At 39.0% G+C, this 20516-nt stretch overlaps 3 protein-coding genes across 3 annotated transcripts; all 3 read left to right on the top strand.

Annotated features, from left to right (window-relative positions):
• The first annotated feature begins 1651 nt into the window (after nt 1-1651).
• On the top strand, nt 1652-2587 carry LOC133107305 (olfactory receptor 52H1-like). The gene has a single exon (XM_061216297.1). It carries the CDS (start codon nt 1652-1654, stop codon nt 2585-2587), a length of 936 nt encoding a protein of 311 aa, XP_061072281.1.
• Nucleotides 2588-9184: 6597 nt separating this feature from the next.
• Nucleotides 9185-10120, top strand: LOC133107304 (olfactory receptor 52B2-like). Its single transcript, XM_061216296.1, has one exon. The coding sequence runs from the start codon at nt 9185-9187 to the stop codon at nt 10118-10120; it is 936 nt and encodes a 311-aa protein (XP_061072280.1).
• A 4367-nt stretch (nt 10121-14487) lies between these two features.
• LOC133107303 (olfactory receptor 52J3-like) lies at nt 14488-15453 on the top strand. The gene has a single exon (XM_061216294.1). It carries the CDS (start codon nt 14488-14490, stop codon nt 15451-15453), a length of 966 nt encoding a protein of 321 aa, XP_061072278.1.
• Nucleotides 15454-20516: the final 5063 nt, after the last annotated feature.

Raw genomic sequence — 20516 nt, 5'->3', positions numbered from 1 at the left:
GTGGAAGAATCGCTACGGCTGGTATCACAAAACTAAATACAGTGGGCTCAAGAATTACTGGCACCCCTGACTGGCAATGCACAAGAAATACTATTTTATTGAGTATTATATTTTTATATAATTATTGAGATAAATGAAAAAATGCCAACGTGAAAAATACTATACATTTATTTAACAAAAAAATATGCTTCACCAAAATCAAGGTTCTGTAATTTTTGGCATCCCTGGTTTAGTACTTGTAATGTTAGACAAGGTTAAGGAACACATTTTGAGGGAGCTTTCTCCTATGAAGATCCTTGCAAGATCCTTCACATTCTTTTACATTACATTACATGTCATTTGGCTGATGCTTTTATCCAAAGCGACTTACAGTTGATTTTTAGACGAGGCAGTCATGTACTTAACCGCTACGCTATAGGCCGCCCGTTTTTCCCATATCTTCTCGTGTTTCAGCATATCAACTACCCTCTTCAGTTCAGCCCACAGGTTTGAACTTTGGATTGAGGTTGAAACGCCATGGATGGCCATTCCAGAACACAGAATTTGTTGTCAGGGAACCATTTCTGGGTAGATTTTGAAGTATGCTATGGACCATTGTCTTGCTGGAAAGACCAACTACAGCCTCAGTCTCAGCCTCGTGGTAGAGGTAACCAGATTGTCAGGCAAAACTGTCTTGATACTTGGTGGAATCCATTATACCATTGATTTTGAGCAGTGCCCCTGGACATCGGGAATTAAAACAGTGATAAAAAATCACTGACACATTACCATATTCCACTGTGGGTATGAGTGAAAATGTCCTTTCATGCATCTTTGTTTTGACTCTATGGCATTGAAACTGAGATGCTTTATGATTGTATGATTCGATGGAATCATATAAATATATATATATTTCCCCAAAAAACAGGGTTAAAAATGATTGGCACCCCAGGTTTAATACGTTGTGCAAACACTCCTGGCAAAGATGGCAGCCATGAGCCTTTTCCTATAATTTGTGATAAGAATAAATTCTGCAAAGAACAAGGGGCGACCAAGGAATCCAATCTTATTGCATCATCATTGTATGCGATGAAGCCACCACTTCCTGTCTGTGGGTACAGTGCCATGGGATCTGGCCAGGGAGGAGTAGGAGCCTTTGGGCCTCACTGTGGGGCTGTCCTTTCCTTAAAAGAGTATAAGATCACAGAACCCTATAGTCCTGTGATGAAAGCAAGTGTCTGAATGGTGGACATCAGAATTAACAGGCTCAGTTCAGTACTTTCAACTGCGAGGTATTCTTTTGTTGTATGCTGCCCGGTTCATTCAGTTGAATTGTGCCGAACAACATTTATTAGGAACTAGCAGTCAATATATCAAGCTTCAAGAGAAAACAATATTTCATAAAATGCACATCTGAAATGAATAATAAGAGTAGATTAGATAATGTGTGCATATCACTGGAAGTTAAATTGGTGATGTAACTATTTTTTGTAGAAGCATATCATTGCGTAATTTGTTTTGCTTACTTAATTTATGTTTACAATTCCATACGGTAAGTACTTTCAATTACAGCAAACTTTAAAACTACAAAAGTTGTGATTTGTTCAGTTACAGGGGGCTAACATTTCTATATGACAAGGACAATCAAGCTTGAAGCATGGACAACTTTGATATGAACTCCAATATCTCAAAGTCTACGGCACTTCTAACCATGGAATCCCTGAATTTACCCCCATCAGGCATCTATCCAGCCTTCGTCTTTGGAACAGTAGCATACTGCCTCATTCTGCTCTGCAACACAATGCTTGTCATCACCATAGCTCTGCACAGCACGCTACACAAACCCATGCATATTATACTATTTAACCTGCCCATAAATGACATGGTCGGAGCCTCTGCCTTTTTCCCTCAATTTATCTCCAGCATTCTGGCCCAGAAGCGGTCTATCTCTTACCCAGCATGCGTTGTGCAGGCTACGCTCATTCACCTGTATGGAATGGGATCCCTACTGATACTGAGTGTGATGGCATATGACAGGTACATTGCCATCTGCTGCCCACTGAGGTACAACAGCATCATGACAAACAGCAACTTGGTAAAGATCATCACTATCATGTGGCTCATAGATTTTGTTATGATTGCTGTGATATTTGCTTTACTCACCAGATTTGAAATCTGCAGGACAATTATAGTAGACCTGTACTGTAACAATCCTACTTTAATGAAGCTTATCTGTGATGACATACGTTTAAATAACTATATTGGGTTGATTTCAATAGCTTTAACTCAAGGTGGGTCACTTGTTGCAGTTATATATACATATATCCGAATCCTGCTCACCTGTTTATTCAATAAGCAGTCTGATACCAAGAGCAAGGCTATTCAGACTTGTGCGACACACTTAGTGGTCTTCATATTCTTGGAATTCAATGCATTCTTCACCCTGCTTGCACATCGTTTCAATAGTATCTCCCCATATATGAGAAAGTCTTTTGGAGTGTCAGTATTAATCTTTCCTCCTCTCCTTAATCCTCTAATATATGGTCTCAAAACGAAAGAAATTAGAGATAAGATTATTATCTTCAACAAAAAAATGTCTCCTTTTTAAGGATATGTGGTATGTAATATACCTGACTAAAAGTGTCAACTTTCTCAATGTTGTTCATATTATACTGCTTTTTTACTGAATGGTAATGTTATAAAAAATAGATGTGATAACATAATGACATAGCACATAGGGTCACAAGGAATACGACATCATGTGTTCCGCCAGGTCCAGCTTCAGAGACAGCGGATGGTAACATAAAGTCTGAACCTGTACATATTTAAACACTCACCCATTTTGCTTCATACATATATTTTTCCATATATTATGGTGATATCTACTTGATCTTCCAGTCATCACAATTCTATAGTTTTACTGACTGTCTTTTGTAATTACTGTAAAATTATTTTTCCAATGAAATGTACTCCAAATATTAACTGCTATACTGATCTCTGGTTTTGCGAGTGTGCTTACAATAATATTGAAAATCATGATTTACGGTATATGAATTATTCCAACAAGGTTCATATTGTGGGAAGCCAATCCAGTGCAATAATCTATTAGTTAGTCCCTTTGATTCAATGAAAGTCATTACATGAACAAGTTTTGATCCTGATTCTTTGATTACTTTTTTAGCTTTAGTAAATTACTCTCAAGTAAATAACATATTTGACTCAAATTAGTTTAACAGCGTATGTAGCTCAATTAACAGCAAAACCAAAATGTTCTCTAATTTACATCTTAACATTCAAATTTAGCAAAAAAACTCTGCATAAAATCGTGCACCATTTGTCTTCCCTCAAATATGAATGTTCAATTGTTGCATTATTCTGAAATCTCCGGACAACCAATTTTCTAGGCATCTTAATTAATGAAAAGTTAAACTGGAAAGATCATATCCAATTTTTTTTTTAGGTTGATTTGTCCTCCATTCCATAGTATTGGGCACACCCAATACTTGGAATCTCACGGCTAGTCCCAAGATTTTATTTTATTTCACGTATTACTTCAGTAACGACATATTTTGGGGAACACAAAACAAAATCTGAAAATGTCTTGAAGAGAAACTCACCCCAGCTTGCCAAGCCTTGTAGTGATAGTGAACCTCAACCTTGAAACTTTCACAGTGATAAACCCTTATAACACACTATTAGCTAGTAGCTAGTAGCTGCTCACTTGCCAAATAGGGCTACAAGAAAGTCACCTACCCAGGGAGCACAAATGGCCCTAGCATTTTACTGTAAATAAATAATGTTCAAATGCTAATTCGGGAGGAACATGAATTAAAAAGGGGCTCGATCATTGCTCGATCATTGGCAGTTTAGTATTTGATCACAAATTAATGTAATCAGGGGACCTGGTTAATGTCTGCTAATATTTCCAGAATAAATGGTTTTCAACCTTGTTCTTGGTGATATTTTTTTAAACTTGCGATATTATTGGGCTACAGCTAAGCTACTACGAAAGTCTCCAAGTTATAATGAGATTGCTATTAAAGCTACCATTACCAAAGCTCTAAGGGTGCAGCAGCGTTGTGCCAATGACATCAGGAAAAATGTATGATATTTCCACCACATCAAATAATGTATAGGGGAACGCTGCCCGCTTCCTGTTTGATCCTTGTGTCATGTAATGTCATGGTATGAATCCCATGCATCCTCTAGGAGGAGAACACATAAGGCTATTATATACGCCTCACTTCCTGTTGCCAGCCTGTGGCACTATGAGCCTTTATTGGTATATGGACGTGATTACACTCAAACAATGAACATATGTGAAATTAAGACCACTTACTATTTGCGCGGTGTGATGTGTAAATTGTACGCCTCACCATGGCCATACCATTCAAGTTATCAAATATCAGTTTGCATTTCGGTGTCAGGACTATTATCAGTTCATGCTGACCACATTTGGTGTGAATGTGATGAACCCCCTCAGAGGAGTATTTAAAAATGTGGTACATGTTTGATGAAAGGAGGTCCTGGGTTCGAATCCCCGTCGGCCGGGGCCTCTCTGTGCGGAGTTTGCATGTTCTCCCCGTGTCTGCGTGGGTTTCCTCCGGGTACTCCGGTTTCCTCCCACAGTCCAAAGACATGCAGGTTAGGCTGATTGGGGAGTCTAAATTGCCCATAGGTATGAGTGTGTGAGTGAATGGTGTGTGTGCCCTGCGATGGACTGGCGACCTGTCCAGGGTATATTCCTGCCTTTCGCCCAATGTATGCTGGGATAGGCTCCAGCCCCCTGCGACCCTGTTCAGGATAAGCAGGTTCAGATAATGGATGAATGGATGGATGTTTGATGAAGGTAAAAACACAAAATGCTGACTTCCTGTTTGGATATGTTAAAAAATGCGAATGTCAAATCTGTTTTGAGTAGACCCACACACCTACCAAATTTGACGCATGTAGGTGAACGTTTATGCCCACAATATAAGACAAGATCGGGGGGCTGTGGAGTGCCTAGGCCACGCCCAGGTCCGAGCTTTTGATAGAGCCTGATGACCATCACTTCTGACGGGTCTGAAAAATTGTGCTGTTTAAAAATGCATATTTACCTGGAAAAAATAACAAATTAAACCTGCAAGCAGGATTAAATGGCAGTCCAGCAGTCCAGCAGGGCTGGGTTACCATGACAACCTAAGTCCATATACCAAGTTTGGTATCAACATGTAAGGCTGGAAATCTGGCATTATCACTCAGGGCTGGTCAGCTTGCTGACTTCCTCTGGTATTGTGGAATATGTGGCTGTAAAGTAATTTAACTCAGGAGCATGCACCATTAGCCCCCACTATCTCCTCACCCATACAGACAGGAGCCTGTGGGGGAAGACTCAGGCCTCCAGCCGTAAAACTCGTTACGACGGGGCAACATCCTTTACGGCACGGGAAGGTTTCAGAGGGCACGGCCTGTTAGGCCCTGACCTTCTCCTGAACCCCCCTTCATTGCTCTCTCCCTCTTTACTCAGTCACTAAATGATGTGTACAGCATTGGATGTTTCATGACAAAGTCAGTTTAGATAATATTCATGTTTGGTATTATTCTGGTTGTTTCAGTGCGACTGGTGCAATGGTTTTATTTCTGCAACAGCAAACCCTGTACATCATAACCAACCAGGAGAAGCTGTGTGGAGCTCTGCCCCAGTGAAAGCCATGTGCCTCAACCCCCCTGCGCTTCCTGGGGAGGCGTGGCTCCAAATTACAGATGGGTGACCCATTTTTAGGGTTAACATCAAAGGCCAGATTTTGGATTTAAGGACAGCAAACTAAGCAATCTGGGAGAATGCAATCAGCCTCCCGTGCACACAGTGCACGTAATTTCTATGTACAGGGTGTCTGTAGCCAGACTCCTGTATGTAGCTTTTATTACCAGGTATGACTTTTAAGACTCCGTAATTTGGTTTCCGTTGTAATGTTTTTTGATTTGGAACTAGTATGTAATTACGTGTATGTAACCTGCCTGGTAAAATAAATTGTTAAAACTTGATCTGTTTGGTTTCGCTTACTGACACTCAAAGTTATACAGGGAATGCGTGGTTTACCCCCTCAAACTGGTCTAGGGAGGATGATTATTTCCACTTAATGTATCACGGCGTATAGCACCCGTAGACCTATGTTGGTAAATCCCTCGCCTCCGCATGGTAGTTCATTCATGTCGAGCACAGCCGTAGCTAGGTTGGTCTGCTTGTGTCCCTAGGCTGTAAACAGATATACCCAAGAGTAGCTATTCCTGTGACCTCTGATGACTACAGATAGCTAGTCAGTTCGTGAGACGTGCACATTACGCGCGATATGACATGCGGTGGTACCAGCAGAGGACTGTTCGGAGAGTAAATCTCAGTACAGGATTCCTATAGCGATCAAGTCAAAATTATCAATAAGAAATCTACCTAATGTGGATAACTAATCTAAATTATTATTCTAAAATGGAGTCAGATAAACGAAGGTGAATCTATTGGTCCTATTGTGGAGATTCTTGGTCAGCCCGGACCAGTAAAGAGCGGAAGGCAGAGTGGTACTCCTGTCTTTGTATCATGGTTTATTTATTGGCTGATCTAGACTCTCCGCATAGGGGCCACTAATTTTTAACCCCACTAGTATTCTTTCAGCAACACCAGAAGGACGAGCACGCTGATACCTTCAGCCCTCGCTAAATTCCGTCGTTGGGTTAGCGTGGGGTTTTACAAACATATCAAAGTGTTGCAGAGATATGCTTTGCTGCCGATTTCGATTGGCTGTACTGAACAAAGAACTTAGAAAGAATTAATCTGATAACTCTCACAGTATATAACTGCGATATCTTTTTTTTTTTTAAAGCAAACTCATCACTAGTTATTAGGCAAAACACATTGCTTATTGCAGCACCCCTGACAGAAAAATGTTGGTACTTCCTCAAAATGGGGTCTCAAGTCCATGTACCAAGGTTGGTTTTGATACATCAAAGCATTGCTGAGTTATACCTCACTTCCTGTTTGGCAACTTTGCTGCCATTTTTGATTGACTGCAGTGGTTGAACATTTTTGTCTCTGCCTTGAGATCTCCCAAGATGCAACCACACACAATAATTATTATTTTAAGGCAAACAGTTATTGGGCAAAATGCGTCTTTTAGTTATTGTGCTGCCCCCAGGTGGTCAAATAACTCAAGTGCTTTTCATTTTGCAAGTGCTCAGGAAGGGGTACTGAGTCCATTTACCAATGGACTCAGCATTGCTGTTTGTGGGTTACCAATGGATTCAGCATCAAAGCATTGCTGAAATATGATATGATAATATGTTTCGTTGCCAATTTCAATTGAAAAACTGCAAACAGATCACCTGGCTTAAATAATTTAGATGGGAAACTAACTTATTTAAGTTTTTTAAAAAGTGCATGTCCACAAGCTTGTAAAATCACAAAGCTTACCCCATTGTCTAAAAATGCTCCTTTCTCTGGACCTACTAGTCATCCAATTAGTCTGTTACCAATTCTCGATAAGATCATGGAAAGAATTGTGTTTGAACAAATACAATGCTATCTATGGTTAACAATTTGAACAATATTCCTATAGAAAGGGGCATTCGACACAAACGGTTTTGATACAAATGACAGGTGATTGGCTCAGAGAGATTGACAATAAGAAGTTAGTAGGAGCTGTGCTACTTGATTTTAGTGAAAAAAGAAAAACTGCACTGTCATAGTTTAAGCCCGAATGCAACACTCTGGTTAGAGAGTGATTTTAACAGAACAAACTAGTTCTTAATGTTTGGAAAACAAGCATTGTGCAGCATTGTGCAGCATTTGGATCAAATCACTCACTAATATCTGAGCTAAAATCTGCCAGTCTAGAATGGCAATGCCATTTATTAGATTCACATAGCCCCCTTTTTGTGTGTTTAAATCACAGATCCTTAAGGTCGCCATTTCTTACTGAAGGGTAGACTGGAGGGGCACAACATTTTTTTGCATATTTAAAAAATAAACAGTATATGTATATTCAAGTAAATATTTGTCACCCACAAATAATATGGTATCTTGTTTTGTAACCCACAACAAACATGTATTTGCCACGATTACAGACCATCAGTGCAAGTCAAAGTTAGGTGAATTCAACATTTCATACCATGTCATTTTTCATCATATATAATTGTCATGCCTATATTCTGTCCAACTATGAGACCTACCATTAGTAGGCCTATGGAAGATATGGATTAGAGTGAGTGCTCCCCGTGGCCTATATGACAGAATAATTGCACGGTATACGGTATATATAATGTAACAAAAAAAAAAAAGTTATTGTGGCAGTGTGTACTACAGGTGGGGGCATGTTGTAACACAGTGTTACAATATACCCCACACTATACTACTGCTTGCTAATGTCATGTATATTATATAACTGACAGTAATTTCATTTAAAAGACAGTAACTTAAATGGCTGTATATTTGGAATCTGTGCCATACACACATCATTATTTAATCCAAAAAAAGACTTTTATAATAATTATTGATTAACATTAACTTAATAATAAGATTTAATAATACAAATCATCCTGCCGCTCACACATGAGAAGTCCATTGGTATGATCCATAAGTGAAAACAAATATAACTCTTATAAAATTATAAAAATTCAACGTCCCACGTTTGTGCCCTGGTCTTCCTTACAGTATATATGTATAAACAAATATGCATTTGTTCTTTTTTCTGCGACACAGTGTTACTGTTATTCACCCTCCACACTTAAACCCCTCCAAAAAAGTGTTTTCTTTTCAGCTGCATGGTGTCCTTGGAGGAATAACCATACAGGCCCCACTCATTACTTGGAGATCTAATATCAGCCATACAGTACCTGGGGACTTCAGAATGGGCAGTGCTCTACCTGATGAGGGAACTACACTATATATAAGCACATTCTGCCCAATTTGCAATGTGATGGGATTTCATGCTTCATCTGTCCACGGAGTGAAACAGAACCCTCTTGATCTCAGAGCAGGAGAGAAGACGTTGATGCAGATCATCAAATTCATTCAGATCCAAGTCATATTCAGATGTTCTTGACAAAATTTGACAGTATGTGTTAACCTTTTAACATTTTCAGCTTTGACTAATCTTTTTCAAGAGTTTCTGCTATTCAGGAACAATGGTTTTTTTTATTGCTTCAATTAGGTGATTCTTGCGAATACGTAACAATGGTTGAATTTTCTTCAAACTCAACAGGCTTTCTGAGACAGCAAGGCTTTGACCTCCCTCTTGAAGGGATGTATGCTGCATTTCTTTTTGCTACACTGAGCTACCTTGTAATTCTCTTCTGTAACCTTTCCCTGATGGCTACCATTATCATGAATAAGAGCCTCCACCAGCCTATGTACCTCCTGCTCTTCAACCTGCCCGTCAATGACCTCATTGGCTCCTCGGCCCTCTTTCCACAGCTCATCAAAAATATCCTGTTGGACTCGGGGTACATTGAGGTCTCCAACTGCATCACTCAGGCTTTTTTTATTCACATGTATGCACTGGGCTCCATTTTAATCCTCACCATAATGTCATATGACAGATACATTGCGATATGTAGCCCACTGAGGTACGGTGCTGTCATGACCAACTCCCACGTCATGAAAATCATTGTGACAGTCTGGCTGGTGGATTTGTTTTTGGTAGGTGCGCTCATCTCGCTTTTGCTACGGTTGCCCCGATGCAGATCTTTCCTGACAAACCCTTACTGCGATAACCCATCTCTGCTCACGCTGGTCTGTGCAGACACCACCGTCAACAACATTTACGGACTGTTCATCACCGCAATCATGCAAGTGCTTGCCGTGGGTACGATTCTGTTCACCTACCTTCAGATTTTGCTCGCGTGTTTTAAAAGCAAACGCCCTGACACAAAGAGCAAAGCTTTGCAGACCTGTGCAACTCATTTAACCGTCTTTCTCCTGTTAGAGTGTTTAGGACTTTTTACAATTATCTCATATCGCATAAAGCATCTCTCTCCTCATTTAAGGAGGATGATAGGAGTTTCCACCTTCATATTTCCCCCTACTCTGAACCCAATAATATATGGCCTTAAAACAAAGGAAATTCGACAGAAAATTAAATTGCCATTCCGAAAAATGGTGTATCCTTAATTTTTGTTTTGAAAAATAGTTGTGTGGTGATTCTGCTTGCATGAACGGATATTCTAAAATTGATCATTAAAGGCATGTAGCCTCTCATTAATCTTGCAATCATAGAGCAAAACGGCTCATGAAAGATTTGTAACCCCTTTTTGTAATTCTTATGGAGAATCCTTTTTTAGCACCTTTTGTGAACCACAGAAAGTTTAAAGACATGGCATGTAAAGAAGTAAAAGTGAAACAGGGAAATTTAGCCATGGAAAAACACAATATGTGTTTTCTCCAGATGCAATTATATTACTCCCTACTCTGGACTCAATAATATATGGTCTTAAAACCAAATAAATCTGCAAATAATGACATTCTTATTATGCCAAAAGGTGTATCCGTCAAGCAGAGCATGACTAGTATGAGGTTTTAATCAAGCTAAAATTATATGTTTGTGGCCTGGAACTATTCCCTCATGCTTAAGCCATTGAGGACATGTCGTAGGGCCCCGCTACTCAAATCATGGTCCTCAGGGAAAACCAACTGCTGCTTTTCCATCCTCCCTTTACCTGGGACTGGGAGTAAAGCAGACCAATCAGCCTGCTCAGTTAATTACCCGGGGGAAAGGAAACTAGGGCTGAATGTGGATTTGAGGGCCAGGTTTGAGAATCCATGCAGTAGGCTATTCCCCATGCCATGCCTCAATAGCACCTCCTTTGACCAATCAGGATCTATGTCTTGAGTCCTGGCGTAACACAGTCCAGGTGTGAAACTGGCATAACACAGCTGCCGTTTTTTGCAGAGTGAGCAGACGATGTTGCAGGCTGCATGCTTTTTTTTATATAACAATGTGCACACACTTTTGAATTAACAGAGAACACTGGAGTGAGGCAAAGAACTGTAAATGACACTGTTGCCATGAGAGCAATGACACTCTTTGATGTAAATATTAAGAAATGCATTTATTTTCTTGTTTGTGTTTAATTTGGATTTTTACATTATGGAATTCTGTCATTCGCAGTGTGTTTACATGATACAGTAACTTGAGATTAGCATTTTTCTTTGCACTTCATATCACACGCTCTCTCTCTCCACACCTATGCTGGTACCTTTGTAAATTCACAGCCTATTGGTACAATGTAAATACTATTTTATATTGACATTCTTTGAAAGGCACCTGCATTCATACATAAACATGGAATGAAAATACAAAGGTATTCCCGTGAATATCAATTCTATGTTATCCATTGTATGTATTTGTGATTGTGCTTTCCATGTGGAAAAAATAAACTTTGAAATGAGCAAAACAAGAAATATCTATTATTTGACAAATTATATTTATACAAAAATTTTTAGAAGCTATGTGTCTTACATCTCCGATTTGTTTTGCTGATTTCTGCTCACAAGATCATATCAAACCAGCATTTTACCATATTAGAAACACGTCAAGGTCAAGGCCAATTAATTCACAAGCAGATACAAGAAGGCTTGTTTACTTAATTGCACTTCCCAAAATAATCAGAATCCCAAAATAATCTATTGAATGGCTGCAGCTGGATGAAAATGGAACTGCCAGACTTCTGACTAGGACACAGAGCTCATATAATGGCAATACTCTCATCTATGCATCGGCAAATTGCGCATTGTACTGTATAATAGATTTTAAGGTAATTTGATTGGTTTGTATGGATGATAAGTATGGATGGGCTCAGTGAGCTCACAGGCAGGCAGTAACGTCTCTAAGTATTTCAACAGTAGCATATTTATTGTTGTTTTGGCTCTGTTTTCCAGCACATTGGATTTGAAAAGAAACAATGGGTATGGGCTTAAAGTGCAGGGTATTTACATCCATAGCAGATGTACCATGTAGGAATAGCAGCCCTTTTTATGACAGATCAAAACCAGTGGTGTTACACAAGAACTATATAAATGGAGGGGGGGGGGGGCAAGGCTACTTTAGGGATATTTAAAGGTACAAGAGGTAAGATTTTCATGTTAAAACATTGTTACAAGACCATTTTTGGGCTGTATGACAATTCAAGTTCATTGGTTGAAAATTGGTTCTAACTGCCACAGCCAATGGCGTGGGGGCTTATTCTGATTGTTTGTGTAGCTGCCCAAATTGCACTCAAGACAAGTGATCACTGAAACTCTGGAAACTATTGCTTATTATCCAAGACTACATATCTAGTCATAAGACAATACCAGTTTGTTATCAGCAAGGTTATTATCGTTAACGAAAACGAACGAAATAACGAAAACTAAAATTGAAAAAACAATGTCGTTAACTGAAATAAATAAAAACGAAAATTAAAAGAAAAAAACGATAACTAATTGAAACTATATTGCGTGTTTAGGAAACTAACGAAAACGAACTGAAATTATAGATATAATATCCTTCGTTTTCGCCTATGTCAATTAAATATAAACCTCTTGGTATGATCAATTTATTCCGCTCTGGCTGTTTATCTCCAGCTGGCAGCCGCAGCACCTGAATGCGCCCTACTGTCCGTGACGTCACTGCTTTTACACAGCAGCAACTCATGGCTGCAGCAAAAGTTGGGAGAAAGCGGCAAAGTCCCATATGGGACTTTTTCGAATATGACGAGGAGAGAGATAAAAGCAAGTGTCTTGTAGTGGAAACAGACGAAATATGCGGCTTGCTGCTCAAGGGGAAAAACCCCACGAATCTAAAAGTCCATTTAAGAAGCGCGCACAAAGCAGCTAATCTCGAGTACCTCAACAAGCTAGCATCTGTGAGTAGCCCGCCGCCCCCCGAAAGAGAAGCAACATCCCGGCCAGGTGGCACGGGGACGGAGACAACTATAATGGACTGCTTTCACCGACGACCAAACAGCTGCTGGTTAGTAAATACACAGCAGTGACACACACAATGTCCATCTGTAATGCACTTTATATGTACTGTATTCATTAAGGGAGTAGTTCACCCTAAAATAAAAAGGCAGTCATGTTAACTCACCCTCATGTTGTATCTTTTTTTGAATTTTATTATACATTACTCACTCTGACCTTTTTAACTCCTGAACCTGACAAATAACCCAAAGTATGAAAAAACTAAAACTAAAACTAATAAAAACTAAACTAAAACTATGCATTTTTGAAAATATAAAAACTAATTAAAACTAGCAAACCCACACTAAAAACGAATTAAAACTAACTGAATTGGAGGGGAAAAAGTAAAAACGAAATAAAACTAAACTAAAATTAAAAATTAAAAACTATTATAACCCTGGTTATCAGTAGCAACAAGCAACTGAGCTATAGTTAGCTTGACGAATTTACAAATATCCACTTGCGATAAAACATAGGCAATACAAACATAGTAGCGATTGCACAAGCGTGGCGCTTCAGGCGGATATTTGTAAATTCAGGAAGCCGACTAGTAACAGCACATTTTCATGTTGTTACTGATAGTGACTATTAGCAGTCCGAAATCACCTATTGTACCTTTAAGTCTGGGTAAGTCGGAAAACAATATATATTTCCCTAAATGTTGGTGTATTCCTTTCAAGAACAGCCTACCATTATAGTGACCACTTTATTAGGTACACCTGTACACCAACACCAACACCAGTGATTTATCTCAGAAACTGCTGATCTCCAGGGATTCTCACACTCATACTCCCTAGAATTCACAGAGAACGGTGTGAAAAAACAAAAAACATCCAGTGAGTGGCAGTCTTGTTCATGAGAGACGTCAGAGGCCAGACTGGTTCAAGCACAAATAACCACGCATTACAACAGTGGTTTGCTGAAGAACATCTCTGAATACACAACATGTCAAACCTGTATGCGATACTGCAGCAGAAGAAATTGGAGAGATACTGTATGGTCCTGGTTGCATAAGCAACCATACCACATTTAGATAGCATTCCCGACAAGGGTAAACAGCTCTGGGTTGTGGATTGAGTGACGCAATCAACATCTGCATTACAATTGCTGTCACAATCAAAGACCCAGTGGTCGTTTCAGGCACCAGCCAGCAATAGGCTAGGAGAATAGCAAACTGTGAAGCCCATGTGGGACTATACTCCTATATATGAATGTGAACAAGCTGATTCCTGCTTATTAAATGGAGCTTTAGCATTCATAACCATCAGGTGAGGATGAAACAACTTGTGTCATACTTCTGTCTTTAGTAAATGTGGCCATTTCACTCACATTTATTTGTTTATTATAGTTTTATAGTTTTTTTTTTTTGGATTTTGAAAGATTTCCCACACTGCTGCTGGAAATATTTCTATCCATTTTCCCTTGAACAGGAGTGTGTTGCCAATAATGTGTTTTCCTTTTTTTCCTTTTCCATCAAATTAGGAAATCAGTTGAATTCCTTTTCACAGGTGGCAAATCAGTGAGGGAGAAACAAGAGGATGAGGAACAGAACAATAGAAATTCCGGATGCTGTCTTCACCCTGGCCAGCTTTGACATGCCTCCGGAAAGTAAATATATCACCGCCTTCATCGGCATCATGATTTATAGTTTCACACTGCTGTGCAATCTGACCCTGCTGGTCGTCATTGCTGCTAACAGAAGCTTGCATCAGCCCATGTATTTGTTCCTCTTCAACTTATCCATTAATGATCTGATCGGAATCAGTGGCACAGTTCCCAGAGTTATCTCAGACTTACTGTCTGATGACAGACACATCAGTTTCCCTGCATGTGTGATTCAGGCTCTCTGCATACACCTTTATGGTGGTGCCACCCTCCTCATTTTGTCTGTCATGGCTTTTGATCGGTATATTGCCATCTGCCACCCGTTAAGGTATCACAGTATCATGACAAAGAGCGCAGTCAAAAAGCTCATTGCCTTATCTTGGATGTTTGATTTCTTATTGGTGGGAGCTCTGTTTGGACTAACACTGCGTTTCCCTTTTTGTAAAACCATTCTCGCAAATTTCTACTGCGACAATGTTTCCATCCTCAGAATCACCTGTGCCACAGACACCAGATTGAACAACATCTATGGTTTGTTCATCACAGCCATTTTCCATGGCATAGGCCTGTTTTCTGTGGCGTTTTCCTACACCTGGATTCTCTTCATATGCTTCAAAAACAAGGATTCTGACTCAAAGACCAAAGCTCTGCACACCTGCGCCACTCATCTGCTTGTTTTTCTGATCTATGAATTCTCAGGCATCATCATTGTTCTAGCCCATCGATTTCCCTCCACTCCACCAAACCTGCTGAAATTCATGAGCATGTCCTTTGTTATATTTCCACCAAGTCTGAACCCCATAATCTATGGTGTGAAAACCAAAGAGATCAGAAGTAAACTGAAACAGGCCTTTGTCCACAGGACAGTTGGCATCATAGGAAACACTGTTTCAGGGTAACAGAAAGCCAGGACCCTGCTGTGGTAATACTGAAAGCTCACACAAATAAGAGCATTCACACCATATGTGTCCAACTGTAAGTTTGATTATCATGCATTTTAAATATACATTTATTCTGTATGAAGGTAAATGTTTTGGTGTCCCAGTAAGATCTTCAAAAATGTTTTCAAGGTCTGTATTCTGTATTTTTAAGGTTTGAGAATCACTAATGGTCAGTATAATGCTTCCATCTTGTGGAAAACCATTGTAATGCAGCATGCCATGTCAGCAAAAATTCCTTATTTTTTCTTCTTGATTTGTTTGTGTATAATAGTTCCGTTCCATAGTGATGTGGTTATCAAGTTTAATCGAACAATTATCAGAGTCTATAAATAAATGTATGAACTGTAAAATGTATGGTGGTAGTTAAGTGCAATAACTGAAGTAGTATTATTTGTTTCCTGTTCACAATATTAACTTTTATACATAATGTGAAAAAGTCAAGTTGCTATTTATCTTGCACAATTGTTTTCATATTTAAATGTGTGAATTGATGTAATTCCTTTTACTTAATTACATATTACTTTTAATATTTTTTATCTCCATGTTATTAGTAAATCTTAAGTAAAATCTAGTGTTATATATTATTATCATCAGGGGAAACTACAACAATCTCCCTTCTGTAAGGTGATTTTTATTGGCAAAAGGAGAGCTAATATAGGTGTGCTAATAAAGCATTGACACACTTGCCATTTCACCCATTCAAATCAAAGACATTAAATACAAGTATTTCACTTTACTAATTAAGTACAAGCAACATGGATTACACACAGGAAACAGTCTGACCTGCATCCAGTTCTTGAACATTTTGTTAAAAACCCAGTGATAAACCTACACAAACCTACAAATCTTTAAGGGCCGATTTAAAGCACCATTTGTCTTCATTATGTTTGGAAAGCAATATAAGCTGCATTTTAATGTATGAAAGGTCTTATATAAATAAAGCTATTAAGCTGTTGTTGTTGTTTTTTGTTTGTTTTGTTTTTACTTTTTTGCTACTCCTTATGTTATATGGATGCAACAATGACACAACGTGAATTCTCCTGATCCTCAGAAAAATTACACAAGAGCAGCAGGCTAGGAAGCTTGCTAAAAAAGACAAGTGCATAGAAAACAAACTGGTCTTATTGCTCAGAGCAGAGTGTGTGCAACACGATAAATCATTTTACACCAGAGAAATACGCATTGTATCCATTCATTAGATTTCAAAAGGTACTGCTGAAATGTATGTGCACCAGGGGGGCATTTCAGGAAGATCGCTAAGAAAATCAGCGCTTACCAAAATAAATCTGATTTAGAACTGTGCAATCAGTGTTATGAGGCCTGGATCTGCTCAAATTAAAATACAAAAATGGTTTATATTTTGGAATAATCTTACCAGGTCAAAAAGGACAGGAAAGCAAATAAAAATGAAGTACAAAAACATTAATTGCAGTGGTGAGTATCTTGACATATTCTGTCCTCCAAAGTGCACTAAAATAACTAATCAATTCAAACTTTTGTACTGGAAACCAAAAACTGTGCATTACTTTGACCAAACTGCATTTGCCTTTATAAGACAGTTTTGGCCTATATGCTACAGGCCTATATAGACCTATAATGTTTAGAACATATAAAACAGCCAAATCTCTCTTAAAAGAAAAAAAAAAAGGCATTAGCTTACTGGTGGAGTAACCAGCACTGGCAATGTCTCAAATTGCATTGCAGACTTGTAGACTAGTCAGTGCGTAAATCAAATGAAGAAGTTAACACTTATGTGATTAAGTGCATTCTTTTAAGTTCTCTTGTTGTACTTGCAAGGACCAAAAACAAGATCCTTCTTTCTCGTTTTGTATTAGTTAATTGTGTATTTAGACCCCTCTGTTTGTTCAGTTCATTGACAGATTGTCATGAGCCTTTGCCATACTTTCTATCATTATTTTCTGTCTGACTTCTGGTATGACCTGTTTTATTTTTTTTTCAGATAAATCTCTTGGTCTGTTTTGACTCGCTGTATTTGGACCCTCTTTGGCTAGTCGGATTTTGATTTTGGATTCTGTTTCTGTTTGGACTACCTGTGTGTATTCACCCTAACTACTCTCTGGATTACCCTGGCTCTACCCATTTGCCTGTTTACTGAACCATTGCCTGGACTGTCGTTTTCAAACCTCTATTATTACTGTTTGCTGGAAATCGACCCCTGCCTGTCTGAACTATCTGAAACCAAATAAAGACTTTTACTTGGATTTCGTCACCTGTGGTCTTGCTATTGGGTTCAGTGTTCTGGTGCATGACAGAATAGGCCTAATGAAGTTAACCATAGCTAGTTTTGGTGGTGAAGTTTGAATGTCAGTGACAGCTAGTAGTTAGGAAAAAAATTGTGAACTACTGCAAAGCTGATTAAAATGCAAAAGTGGATCTCGGACCAGCAGAAAAAGTAGCCAAGTTGTCAAAACTACAGTAGGCTACTGTTACTTACAAAATTGATCAATATAGCATTCCCTGCTCAACTGCTGTGGTTCTGGAACAGATTTAGAGCTGATGCCCTCCATGTGTGAATAGACAATGCATTTTTCAAGGGGATCCATACTCTACCCGGCTGCTGAGCCAGCTTGCTATGCGTTTTTCATCATGTGTCATAGATAGTGTAGGATGTAGATAGCCTATGGGATTGGATATTGGCTGTGCATTGCACACTGTGGCTTCTTTGTGAAAAACTAAATTTAAGGTGGTAACAGGTGAGTTCACAATTTAGACAGACTTGTTACTGGGGTAACAGTGTCTGGTTGTAGCCAGCCCCTTACAAAAAAAAGTACACTTAAGTATACTAGTTTACTTAATTACAGTTTTGTTAAAAAAAAATAGCAGTACAACATCAGTAACCTTATGAACCACTGTTATTATTAGTAGTGATATTTCTGCAAGGCAAATCATTTACTTGGAGATAGTGTTATGGAAAAACAACAGACCCAACTCGCTGCTTGTTATAAGCAATTGACTCAGTCATTGAAAGGGGCATGTTCAAAATAATAGCAGTGTGGAGTTTAATTCGAGAATCCATTAATTCTGCGAAAAATAGGTGTCATTAATTGTCCTTTATTAAGGAAGAAGGGAAGCAAATGTTTCACATATTGTTATAAAATATATAACTGTTCCAAACATTGTTCGGAGGAACAACGTCATTTCATTAAAAACTTGATTGGAGAGGGCAAAACGTATAAAGAAGTGCAGCAAAAATGGCAACAAAAACCTGAAACACACGGAATAAAAAGAGCAACTACTGTTAAAACGGATCGAAGAATAGTCAGAATGGCAAAGATTCAGCCATTCATCAGCTCCAGAAAGATCAAAGATGATCTGCAATTACCTGTAAGTGCCGTTACAGTTGGAAGACCCCGTAAAGCACCATTGTTGAAAAAATGGCATGTGCAGAATCAATTCTGTGGACTGATGAGAGTAAATTTGTTATTTTCGGGTCTAGTGGTCATCGACAGTACATCAGACGACCCCCGGGTTCTGAATTCAAGCCACAGTACCCTGTGAAGATAGCGAAGCATGGTGGCGCAAAAATCATGGTATGGGGATGTTTTTCATTCGATGGTGTTGGGTTTGTATTCCAGGGATCATGGATCAGTTTGAAATCAAAATAGTTGAAGAGATTATGTTGCTGAATGCCATAGAGAAAATGCCCCTGAATGTTTCAACAAGACAACGACTCCAAACACACAAGGAAGCAAGCAACATCTTGGTTCCAGACAAAAAGGATTGAGGTAATGGAGTGGCCAGCTCAATGCCCCGACCTCAATGCCAATGCAACTTGTGGGGTGACATAAAAAATGCAGTTTCTGAAGTAAAAACCCAAAAATTCACAGGAACTGTGGAATGTAGTTTGTTCATCCTGGGCTGAAATACCTGTTTCTAGGTGCCAGAAGTTGGTTGACTTGATGCAACACAGATGCAACAACAACAAATCCTCAAATTGTGGCCGGGGTCTTTTATTTACTTAGGCTGCACAAAGCACAGGCCTTTATTTGGGGCAGGCTTGTATTCGAGGCAGGCCTTTATTTCTTATTAGGCTTCTGTTGTAGAATTTTATTCTTAGAAATAAAGTAAAAGGCTACACTTAAAGTGGGCCAACACTGTTCAACACTTCCTGTAACCGTTCAGAAACGCAACTTCAGTAGCTAAACCATTAATGCCAGCCAAAACAGATGCGACTTCATAAAATATCAACTTGCCAGACACGCCTTCATGAACAATAACAAATTAGCGAAGATAACAGCAAGTTACGGATCTTTTTTTTCCAAAAGTGCGTTTTATTGTGAGACATGTGTTTCGTTTGGAGCAGCATACCGGTAGGCTATCAAAAGATTTTCGCTTTGGTTTGGGATTTAATTTACTTTTGGACTGTTTGATTCAATTGTTAAATGTTGGGACTGATGGGCACTAAAATTTGGGGGGTATTTGATGGTTCACTGTTACGTTTTATGTAGTTGAAAGAGTGTCGGGATTTCCACCCGTCTGTTTATTGCGAGTCAAGGCAGCCGCTTTCATTCATTCATTGAACGTGCACTGTGCTGTGAATACATGGAAACCTTATTGCGTAGCCAAGTAGCCTAAATTTAGTTAATTTTGCCTGATTTACTTTTTGTTAAATTCGTATGCTGGAATGCCTCGCGGCAACAATTGTGTTTAAATGTATACTGCTTGAGCTTTTGGCAAGCTACTCAGAAGGGGGCGGCAAGCGACTGGTAGCTTGAGAGCAACGTGTTGGAGACCCATGGTGTAGGACAACAACTTTTCACTGGCAACAGTATTAAACCAACCAACAATATAAAATATTAAGAAGAGCTCTTTTATTTCATTGCGTTAAATCGAAACAATGTCTTCTAGTGCTCATGGACTGATAGCCCTACTTGTAGGCAATATTACCCCGGCTTGTATTTGGGGGCCGGCCTTTATTTGTCCGAATCGGCCACGCCCCCGGCTATTATCCGAGGCCTGGCTTCAAATAAAATCCCGGACACAATTTGAGGATTTACTGT

Source organism: Conger conger, chromosome 13 (assembly GCF_963514075.1).
Source record: "Conger conger chromosome 13, fConCon1.1, whole genome shotgun sequence".
NCBI lineage: Eukaryota > Metazoa > Chordata > Actinopteri > Anguilliformes > Congridae > Conger > Conger conger.
Note: the sequence above shows the minus strand (reverse complement) of the source record. Positions and strands in the feature narration are given on the sequence as shown.

What these genes read in the sequence shown, in the direction of transcription:
- LOC133107305 (XM_061216297.1), top strand. Translation starts at nt 1,652, where the DNA reads ATGAACTCCAATATCTCAAAGTCTACGGCACTTCTAACCATGGAATCC.
- LOC133107304 (XM_061216296.1), top strand. Translation starts at nt 9,185, where the DNA reads ATGGTTGAATTTTCTTCAAACTCAACAGGCTTTCTGAGACAGCAAGGC.
- LOC133107303 (XM_061216294.1), top strand. Translation starts at nt 14,488, where the DNA reads ATGAGGAACAGAACAATAGAAATTCCGGATGCTGTCTTCACCCTGGCC.